The 11,749-nt window shown below is 42.9% G+C and overlaps 1 protein-coding gene across 1 annotated transcript in view; it reads left to right on the top strand.

Annotated features, from left to right (window-relative positions):
- Positions 1-6,644: 6,644 nt before the first annotated feature.
- hspa12b (heat shock protein 12B) overlaps positions 6,645-11,749 on the top strand; it is a 16,083-nt gene continuing 10,978 nt past the window's right edge. The window contains exons 1-7 of the mRNA XM_035148731.2: positions 6,645-7,075; positions 8,767-8,830; positions 9,164-9,246; positions 9,761-9,885; positions 9,974-10,160; positions 10,489-10,593; positions 10,913-11,029. Coding sequence (XP_035004622.1) covers positions 8,785-8,830; positions 9,164-9,246; positions 9,761-9,885; positions 9,974-10,160; positions 10,489-10,593; positions 10,913-11,029 — 663 coding nt within the window. The 5' untranslated portion in view covers positions 6,645-7,075; positions 8,767-8,784. The remainder of the gene's footprint in view (positions 7,076-8,766; positions 8,831-9,163; positions 9,247-9,760; positions 9,886-9,973; positions 10,161-10,488; positions 10,594-10,912; positions 11,030-11,749) is intronic.

Raw genomic sequence — 11,749 nt, 5'->3', positions numbered from 1 at the left:
CATTCACTCATTGGCTGGAGCATCCATCGGTCAACGGCCCCTCGGGATGCTATTGGCCCGGGCGACCGCATGCCCCGCCCCACCTCCCCATTCACGTAAGTAAACCAAATTTAACCCGGTTTTTTTCTCCCTGCCTCTTTTGTTGAGATCAATATGAACAGCTAATATTTGACAGCGTGGGGCCGTGTTAACTATGACTGACCTTTACCTCAACAGTTCTAGTTTCATGCATTTATTTATTTTTTACAGCTGTTTGGGTTTGATTAAAAGTGTAAAGTTTGTAAGATTTTAATGGTGTGAAAGTAAGCAGTGGCGTGCACATAGTTTTCAGGGCTGAGGAAACCAAAACCATTAAGTGCCATTATACTCACATCTGTTTTACGTAAGACAGATGTTTCTATAAGTCTGGAAATGCCACCAGAATAATGTATTAAATTAGATTTGTAAACTATCAGGAATGTAGTATCCTATTTCGCTATAGAACACAACATATTTAGAAGCCTATTTGATTGGTCTTACTGCAGAAAATTGCATGACACCATACAGAGGAAAAGCAAGCATTATCATTTGCATCCCCAATTTTACAAGGAGGAAATCAGTACCCATCTCCAGCAATCCAATCCCACTTCGGACTCGATCGCATGAGTAAAGTAGCAATAAGATAACAACAATGAAAATAAGGTAACAATAACAATAGTCGTGCATCTCGGATGTTGTTTTAAGGGTTGGGGCCTATACACAACACCATGCACAGTGTGAGTGTTGTGCGATGAGACACTACCGCGACCGAAAAATTGTTTATGTAAATGATCAAATTGGAAATGCTCAGTGTTCCTCGTGTGGTGTTTTGTTAGCCTGTGTTAGAATAAACTCAGCTGATGGGCATCTTTATCCAGGGTGACTAATGTTCGTGTTGTGGCAGTGAATTGAGTAATGCAAAAACAAATAAAAATATTACTAACTAGGGCTGCAAAACGGCTCAGAAACGGCGTGCGTCTTGCACTCCGCGGGATGAATAAACGCGTCCCACTAATCAAGCATTACGGTCCACGCCATCAAGTGTAGACCACACGGTGAAAAGTTGTAAAAACTCAAAGTTCATCGTACTGATTTTGAAGTTGATCTGATGAAAGCTCCAGGAGGAGTTCATTAAAATACACAACGTGTAAAATGGCCAAAATGGTCACTAAATCCAAAATGGCCAACTTCCTGTTGCGTTAGTTAAGCTTTTTTTAGCATTATCTACAACCATGGACTTTGTTGCTCTACCCGTGCACAACTGTGCCTTACTACGTCTCAAAAGAATCTCATAGTCGTCAAGTGTCTCAAGCGGTTTTCTGAATGCGTTTTCTTTTACATTGAGTAGCAGGTTGTCTCTCCCCCACCAAGGGAAAATCGTTTCATCCCAGATCTGTATTCGTGAGGCAGTCCAGCACAGTTGCATTGGAAGCCCAGGAGATTCAATGAGATTGTCTCTTGGGGGCTCTTTTTTCTTTTGGTGATTTATATTATTCTTAAAATGATCATTAAATGGACTATGTCACAGAGTGATTGATTATAGTGATTTAATGACTGTGGACGGGGCTTGTACTGTTCTTATAGTTATAAGCTGTAAGCTGCAAGCTTTTTACTTTGAAGTTCGGCAGTGCATGCCATTCACTAGTGCATAATAATGATCAAAGGCAAGATCAGTGCCAAATTAACATCAGTGACACGCCTTTGATTTTGGCTGTGTAATAGCTTTTAAGTTATATATTATCAGACATAATATATGCATTGACATAACGGCTCAGTTATTTCCCAGGATTTCTGTGTAGATGTCATCAGGCCGGGACTCTTGTCTTACATGTCTAGTTTGGACTCGATTGGACCATGTATGTCTGAGATACACAACCTCGTGTTTTGATGGCGTGTAATCAAATGTGGAAAATGTGAAAAATGGCCACTAAATCCAATATGGCGGGCTTCCTGTTGTGTTTTTCACAATGCACCTCTAGACTTTTTTGTGCGTCTGGTCATGATACACAGGTGTCCCGATTTTTGTGAAGATCGGTGAAAGCTAACTGAGGGGCTTTTCCTTAGATGGCGCTGTTGAGCCATTTTGCCAGGCCCATTTCAAATTACTCCAGTATTCAAATACTTTTTAGGGTTTTGAATTTCCTGCAAACTTTGGTGAGAATTTGAGCCTGTCTAGGCCCTGAAAAAGCCTCAAAAGGGAAATACAAATCCTTCGGAATACAATAGGGCCTCCCACCGGAGGGGCTCGGGCCCAAATGAGGAGAAGAACAAACTTCCAATCCAAAATTGCACTGCGGAATATGCAAAACTGGAAACTGAATTTATTGAACATTTCTTTTCTGAGGCTGAATTGCAGCAGCTTCTTACCTCAGTCATCTTCTCTGTCTGCACCCTGCTCATCTTCACTGAAGTGACATGAACAGTACTTGAGTATAGCTTTCGCCTGCATTAACCCAGCCATCATCTCTCAAGGTCCTCGTGCATTTCAGAAAACCAGAAAGGACGAGACACTTTCAGCCAGCTGTTTAAGACGGCACAATAAGAGGGTGCATCACCATAAAAAGACAGCAGAGGGCAACTGTAGCTCACAGTGTGTCCACCAGCAGAATCGTTGCTATTGTGCAGTAAATGTGGATCTAAGTTCTGTAACTAGAACCAAGGATTAGCCTGATCCCAACCCTATAAACACTAATGTCTGTTGTGGTATAGACCAAATAAAGTACTCTACAATAGAGGAGCAGTGCATATTCTTGTGTGTATATGTTGCATTAAACCACTGTTTTGTGAACACAGAAGTGAACAGTCACCATAAATCATCACTGTAACAGATTTCCAACATGCTAAATGATTTTCTGCGAAGTCCCACCTGCGTGCAAGATGCATGGAAGTGCATATGTACTGAGAAGGAGATGACGAGCAGATGTTCCTCAGAGAGTCAGGTTAGATGTATGTCTGCAGATGATTTATCCATAGTGACCTGTGACACCTCTCCTCTGGAATCTCATAAAAGGCTGCAGGAATGGCTTGTTTCATTGTGATTACACATCTAAACTTACACATCTAAACAGAAGCCAAATATGTTTCGGCGGTGAGACTTCAAATGGAGGTTCTTCTCAGTTCACATGTCTGAGGCCGTTATCACCAAACTTGATGAAAACCTCAAGTGCCCACAGTAGACGGCCCACTCCCACATATAGAGCCATGAGAGTGCACTGTGATATAGTGCGTTCACTCAATTATTTCCACACTCACTCTCTAGTTACAGACGTAAAGAAGTGCTCCTCTTCAACTCTTTTCCACCACTTCTCTTCTCCACACTGCTGTTACATGACACCTTCCTCCCTCCCTCCTCTTCTCTCTCTGTCCCTCTCTCCCCCTATGCTTTAAATTTCACAATCCGTCTCTGCCGTTGAATCGTAAATCATAAATTCCCTTCCTCTCTCTCCTCTTGCCCCCCTTTCTGTTCATTACACAATAGTCCACACTTCATGTCAGAGGGATGTAACATTAGTGTATGTGTGTGTTCTTCCAGTATAAACATCTCATGGGGACCAAAGCCCAGTCCCAACAAACTTTGCAGTACAGTTTTGCCTTTCATTTCTCTCTCATTCACACACACTCATGGAATCGGGGAGTCTGGGATCGAACCAATGGTTTTGGTTAGACAACGAATGCAAAGTCAATGCAAAGTCCGAATGAGGATAGCTGCACACAAACCTGTGTGTGTGTGTGTGTGTGTGTGTGTGTGTGTGTGTGTGTGTGTGTGTGTGTGTGTGTGTGTGTGTGTGTGTGTGTGTGTGTGTGTGTGTGTGTGTGTGTGTGTGTGTCTTCTACCCCAGCCTTTCCTGTGGCCCTGGGTCCCCACCCCAGGCTACACGGGTGAGTTTGTCCGATACAACACACACACTCTCACACACACACACATTCACATGAATATGCACACACTGAGGGACACTCTCACGTGCACAGGAACAGGAAGTGGCGCGTTAACATACACAGAGGCACTCAAAGGTACAATGTTGCCTTTATTATTTTCTGCACAAACCCCTGCACGTACCAAGTGCTCATAGTCCGAGGTCGTGTTAACAGTCACAATTGAGGTGCTGTCAACGCTCAGCAAGAAACGGAATATATTCTGGCTGCACGTTTGTTCCAGAAACGTTTAAGAAAACAACGGGTCACACGGTACATGCAGACATTTCAACCTTTAATGGGTTTTTTTACAGTGTGGCCCTCACATGTTCAGACTCTGTGCCCCTTGTTTGCTTGAAAAATGGTGGAAATAAAAGTCACGCAACATTTGTACAAGGACATTTATCGTAGGATCAGTTGTATAACTGTTACTATACTAATGCAGTATAAGTCGGAATATTTGTGACCATTATTGACTCTGATTGCAGAAAATGAAATGTGCACAACATCAGTTCTTTATATGCACAAAGGATCATAAATCTCAAGCTGGACACATCATGCTTGGTCGACTCAAGATTCATTTACTTGCTTTTTGTTTTTACGAACAGCTTTTGGACTTCTCACCCTGGCTGTGTCTACAAATCAAGACCGATAGACCTTGAGTCTTCAACTGCTCCCCAAAAAATTAGTGAAGGAAATTTGAGCCAACATGGATGAAAGGCTCGACGTCTTTAGCTCCATGACAAACTCCACCTTCTGCCGAAGACCATGTGATGTGGTGAAAAGCTCCAGAATGGTGCAGACCTTGAGCTGAGATAGTTCTGTCAATCACAAAACTCATTCTGCACATAAAGATGACTGCACAACAGTTGGCCATTTGTATATTAATGGTTACCCTGAGGAAAAGCTATAAACAAGAACATCATCAGTGACAGAGTAACATGTGATGCTTTCTAGCATCAGGTTTTCTCTCAGGCCGCAGCTATTTAGAGGAGCTGGAAGAAGAACAGTGACTCCTGCACTGTGTGTGTGTGTGTTTATGTGTGTGCATGTGTGCGTTTGTGTGTGTGCATGTGTGTGTTTCCGTTGCTCGAGGTCCGAGAGATAATGTGGAATTCATGAGAGGAATGCAGCCCAGGGGTTCCTTCCTGTCACCTGACTCCATCACTTCCTTCATCAGGCTTCCTGCGTCTGGACCTCTGAGGAGGAGGGCGAGGTTGCGTCTCTGTAGCGGTCCTGGTCATGGGTCATTATTTGGTCTATCAGAGGTGACAGAGAAAAGATTTGAATTCCAAACCACCTCCTAGTGTCCCCGGTGGGTTTAATCAGGCCTATTGCTAAACAGAAATTTCCGTCAGGTGCCCAAATTTATGAAATGCCGATAGCGGGCAGTGCAAGCAAGGTGTCAAATCAAACAGATAAAACGTGCAGGAGAGAATAGAAGGAAGAATTGCTCGTAAAAGAGGGAAGAGGGATGGATGTATGAGAACAATAAATGAGGCAATAAAGAGAAAGAAAGAGAGAGAATGAAAAAGACAGAGAGGTGATGGCAGGATCCATATGGGGCCTCTTGGTTTTGGGGCAGCAAGGGGAGACATGCCAGGTAATGGCTTCCAGACACACACACACACACACACACACACACACACACGTAGACACACACACTAATTTGATTTGGAAATCTGACAGGACAAGAAGACTGAGTGTATGTGGACGTGTGTGTATATACCAGGGGCCCTTTTTCTATATACTCAAGAGGTCTGACTTCCTTTGCCCATTGGGAGTGGGGCCAGTTAGCGTGCGTGCATGTGTGTGTGTGTGTGTGTGTGCGTGTGTGTTACCAGCACTGGGGGTTAATGTATGCTTTCAATCACTGCTCTAGTGGGGGAGAAATCAGATCCCTGCAGTGTTGATGCCGACTCCAAGATCCACACACACCAATGGACACACTCGGAACATAAGAAAACACTTTTCAGACATCAGGAGAGAGCGCAGCAAATGCATTCATCTACGCTTTAAGGTTTAATATGATTCTCATTAAGGCGATACAGTATGACATTTTGGTAAAAACACATATTTGCTTTCTGGCCAAGATCTCCAAGGCTGAGTTGCTGACGTATTACATCTTGTTTTAAAGGCTAGATGAAGCCAGGCTAGTTTACCCCGTTTCCAGTCTTCATATCAAGTGGTCGCATATGAGCGTCACATCCTTCCTCTCGTCGAACTCCCAGCAAGACAGAAAATCGATATATTTTGGACAAGTGAAACTCCTTTAAACTATTAACGGACACATGTGGAGCGAGTCACCTGTCGTCTTCCCCTCTGTGTGATCATATCTGTGTCAGTTTGACCCAAACACCTGGTCGCTTCCTGCCTTTGTCTTCAAAGTTAGAAAGTCGGGCATTAATCTTGTGCAAAGGTTTAAAGGGCAGCGTGAAATAACTCTAAGACAAAGACAGAAATTAAGCTTTAAAAAAAGAGAGGACAAGATGAAAGGAGAAGCATGGAGGAAGATAGGAAGAGCCAATTAAACAGAGGAAGGATAGATACGCAGGGAGTGGGAGGGAGGGGAAAGAGGGGGCAAGATGACTTAAACGGGATACACTCAAGATTACTCCACCCTCATACACACAGCAATATCCCAGTGAGGTAAATCCCCAGCATCCCCCCCCACCCCCCCATACGCTGCCACAGCCCTCCCTCTAATGCAACTGGTGTGTGTGTGTATGTGTCACCACTTTTCTCTGACATTCCTGTGCGGAGCGCAGAGACGGTGCGCTTGGCTGCAGGGAGGCAGAGCTCCATATCGAACTCCATTAGCAAAAACAAGGACTTTTACCCAGAAAAACATGAGGGACATTATTTCCTTCCTCGAGGCTGCAGCTCGTCTCTTCTCGTCGTGATCATCCCTCTGATTCTGAACTCCCAATTTTGGGAGATCTGCCTGCAAGTGAGCTGAGACGTCTCACATTCTCAACGAGGGGGTTTCTACAAAAGCATCCTTTTGTATCCCTACCACTCTTCCTTTTCCTCTTCATCTCTTCCCTGGAGGCGGATTCCAAACTTCGGACTGCAAGAGTTGGGACACACTTTTTGAGAAGCATAAAAGGGACAAGGGCATAGTGTTGCAACTGCTTCCAAAGAGGTGAGTTAACATTAAAAGAAGGAAATGCACTTAAAAGTATTGCTTTGTATTGGATGTTGCTCGCTCTTATTATAGTGTCACTTTTGAATTTTCCTTTTGTAATATTTTGCATTAATAGTTCAGAGACAAATGTGCAACAGTAAATCTAACGTGCACAAAACTTCTCCACATACTTGAAAGTGACAGGGCCCCATTGTTAATGGTGCGTAAAAGTGGAGCGTGTTGCACAGTCTGTGCCTAATGTAAAATCTCAGGGGAGTTTGAGCTGCTTTATCTGCTGATCCCTTGCAAAACTCCGGTCGTGCGCCTGAGAGAGGGAGACAAAGGTAGAGACTGCAGGGCGATGGGGGTTTCTTTAAACGAAGGGTTTAAAGAGATGAGGGGGATGAGAGAGTAAAAGCAGAGAGAAGGAGAGAAAAAAAAGAATGTGAAGGAGATGTGGAGTTTCATCTTCTGGTTTTATCATCAAAGTGCAAGGACGGCGGCTGGAAACATGCACAAGCACACGATATATTCAGATGTTATAGGCATATGCTTGAATGAACGCACACATATGTTGCGTGCATGTACGGAAGACAAGGATCTCAAAAAAAGTTATGGTCCCTCTCTGTCTCTCACACACACACACACACACACACACACACACACACACACACACACACACACACACACACACACACACACACACACACACACACACACACACACACACACGCTTGCACAATAATCAGATTTAAACAAACACATCCTTGTTTCATTGCACTCATCTGTTCAGTTTGCTTCCGGCTCAGATCACAGACTCTTTGATCCAATGATTCCTGGCACTGCAATTCACTACACACACACACACACACACACCCACACACAGTTGTGTCTCCGTGAATTCAGAGGACATTACATTGATTTCCTGGAGACTATAACCTTAACCATAGTTACTTCTTATCTAATCCTAACCTGAAGCTAAACCTAAACTTGACCAAATTTCAAAAAATGTCTTCACCTTAAAATGTATTGATTTACGTTATGGGCTCTTACTGTTTGCCGTGTGTGTCATATATCAGTAAAATACTGTACAAGTTAATATAAATATTTAAAAAATGAGCTTCCCTCTGCAAACCACCAGTGACCTACAGTTGCTGTTGTTGGGGTGTGTCTCATTCACTTCCCCTGCTTGGCTGATTAATGTCTGTTCGCTGACTTGTACGCTATGTTTATTTTCTGCCATTGTATTTGAGTAAAATTGGAAAATATGCACAACACCCATTACAATGGAATGAAATTGCAACAATTAATTTGTGTCCAAATTATTAATATACGGCTTACTTAGTATTTTATCAACTCCTCTAATTGCTCGGATATCACATTCTCCATTTCGTCACTTCTGTATATGTGCCATATAATCTTATTGTTATTGGTTGCAACTCATTGAAATGAATGTCTTGAAGTTCAATTTGATATTTAAACGTTCAGTGTGTAAGATTTAGGTGAAAGGGATCTATTGGCAGAAATATAAAATAATCATGTTGATGTTTTCACTAGTGTGTTTCATCTAAATTGTACAAATTGTTGTTTTCTTTACCCTAGAATGGGCCCTTTATATTTAAACACTTTATATTTACATCGACAGCGCCATGAAGTAGGGTTTTCTGTATCAATTATCTTATCTGCATTATGTTGGTGTTGCTCTGCAGGCCCTGGCTCCTGTAAAGATGGCTGACGTGGTGCAGCCAGACACAAACAGCCTGCAGATCCCAGGTGAGACACACACTGTACATATGCACACACACGCACACACACACACAAACACTAAATTAATACGGCATCCTGGTTAAAATGGCTCACTCCTCGTCCGTTATCTTTGTGTGAACACGCTGACCTTCCCGTGTCCCTCTCCCACTTAAAAATGCTCACATCAGATTCTAGTCACATTCCACTCATTCCAGTTCATCACAAATATTCAATCACACATCTGGAGCGCCTCAGGTCAAGTGTGTTTAATCTCCCCTGTAAAAAATAAGGTGTTGTCTGCATGTGTACAGGCTAGTATCAGTAGTTGATGACTAATAATGGTTCTCCATTCATTTCTAGGTGATGATTTATCGGCCCCTTCGTCGCCTGCCACGGCGAGAATCGACTGCAGCATCACACCCCTCACGCCCTCACCCTCACCAGTAACTACACACACACACACACACACACATTCGTCACAGATACACACCCTTTCCTCTTCCTCCTTATTTTTCTTAATATAGAGCTCTTAAACATGACTTGTAAACCGACATCCACTTCAACGTGTTATTAGTGGTTTATAATAGCACTTACACTAACAGTTTAGAGTGAAGTGTAGACTTGAAACCAGTGCTCCGTGAAGGCTACAGTCTGTGGGAAAGAAATACATGCACACTCACACGGTGAGAAAATAGGAAAAGGACAAATTAGTTCCACAAAAATGGATATTTAGTTCCATGGCCGTGCTTTTGAACTTCTTTTTCTTTTTTTCATGATTCTGCTTTTGTATTAAGAGGCTGCATATGGACTTTTTTTTTATGTGAATATTACAATTTGGAAAATCTGGATTATTTAAATGTATTTCATGAAGAGATAAATAAAAAAATAAGAGATTAAAAGGAGTTCCCTTAAATATACACAAATGTCCCTTCTTCTATCTTCTTCTTCTTCTCTCAGAGGGTGGAGGTCCGACCCAGGATGGCCTGCCCGTTCTCCGTCGTCGTGGCGATCGATTTCGGGACGACCTCCAGTGGCTATGCGTTCAGCTTCACAAAGGATTCAGACGCCATACACATGATGAAGTAAGACTCTGTGTGCATTTTCTTCATTTCTATTGTCTTCTACTGTACTTTCTTTTCTCTACAGATTTTTTTCCTCCAATCTGTGCAGGCGCTGGGAGGGTGGCGACCCCGGGGTGGCCAATCAGAAGAGCCCGACGTGTTTGCTGCTGACTCCTGATTTGCGGTTCCACAGTTTTGGGTTTGCGGCGCGGGACTTCTACCACGACCTGGACCCAGAAGAGGCCCGGCACTGGCTCTACTTCGATAAATTTAAAATGAAGATCCACAGCACAAGTGTAAGACAAAGAAAATGAATGGGGAAAAGAAATAGAACAGTGAAAGTGACAAAAAGCTTTTAATTTGCACATATTATAAAAGATATAAAAAAGTAACTTAACCAACTTAACCATGTTAAAACAACTGTTTTGCCGCCTGGATAAAAAGGTATCTTGTACTTGTAACCACACGGAACAGTGAGTACCCTTTTACATCACAGCAGCAAAATCAGAAGTAAAAAACATTTTAAAAATACGGTTTATCGGCTGTTAAGTTTCTCTCTAAGTATCAGGGAGTGGATGTCTCCTTGCAGTAGTGCTGTAGCAGTTGTGTCTGTGTTTGATGCAGGACCTCTCCATGGAGACAGAGCTGGATGCGGTCAACGGACGCAAGGTCAGGGCCATCGAGGTGTTCGCCCACGCCCTGCGCTTCTTCAGGGAACATGCTCTGAAGGTCAGTTTAAAGCTCGGCTCAATGAGTACAAAGTCCCCGTCATGTACAGTGTTTACATGCTCACAGATTTCTTCATAAAACAGGGTGTTGAGATGATTTTAAACCAGCCAAAGAAACATCTTCAGATTGTTTTATAATCGATATATACACAGTAGTTGCTTTTGGCAAATTCGAAGCAGCTCAGTATTTAGTGAAATGAAACAGTAGATGGATTTAATCAAGAATCTGTTTGGCTCCGGTTACGGTTGAGTGCCAGACATAAGTTTCTTTGTTTTAATGTTTTACTAGAAATAAACTTTTTTGGGGGGGTTTGTTGTAGGAGGTGAAGGACCAGTCTTCATCAGTGCTGGAGGGAGAGGATATCAGATGGGTGATCACGGTCCCCGCGGTGTGGAGACAACCTGCCAAACAGTTCATGAGAGAGGCCGCATACCTGGTACCAAAACACACACACACACACATTGACAGATACTGTACATATAAGTGCATTTAGAGGCAATTACAACTGGCATGAAATAATCTTTATTTTTTATGTTTGATAAAGAGTTTATCTCAAGGTTCGTTCATCAAATTACAGAAATAATGCAAATGTGATTTTACGTCTATTAGATGACGTTTTTGTGTGTGTGTGTGTGTGTGTGTGTGTAGTAAGTGATCTTCCATGGGAACATAAATCAGACAACCTTATTGTGCTTTATACACTACCTTTCTTTCCAAATCCCTGTTGTTCTTCCTCTTTCTCAAACACACACACACACACACACACACACACACACACACACACACACACACACACACACACACACACACACCTCCTTGATGTCCTGCACATATTACATTGACTTGTAGGAAGTGTGTACACATACACAGGGATGCAGGGGGTCCTATCATAAGACACATCAATGAGACTGGGCCGACGTGTGATTGTGAGTCCCACTGTGCAGTGTGTATGTAACCGTTCATGGGAAAGACTGGACACAACCTTTGACTCTTAATGTTGGGCTTTCCTTCTTCTCTTTTGCTGCACGTAGCCGTTATCAGCCATCTGCCATTCACTCACGCTGGTGCATGCGCTAATAGTGTAATGCATACATACTTTCACATGCACATTAGATATATATGCACACACACACGCCCTGAGCTGGCTCCTGGCTTG

The sequence above is a fragment of the Hippoglossus stenolepis genome, chromosome 23 (assembly GCF_022539355.2).
Source record: "Hippoglossus stenolepis isolate QCI-W04-F060 chromosome 23, HSTE1.2, whole genome shotgun sequence".
NCBI lineage: Eukaryota > Metazoa > Chordata > Actinopteri > Pleuronectiformes > Pleuronectidae > Hippoglossus > Hippoglossus stenolepis.
The sequence above is the reverse complement of the archived record's forward strand: the minus strand, read 5'-3'. Positions and strand labels throughout refer to the sequence as shown.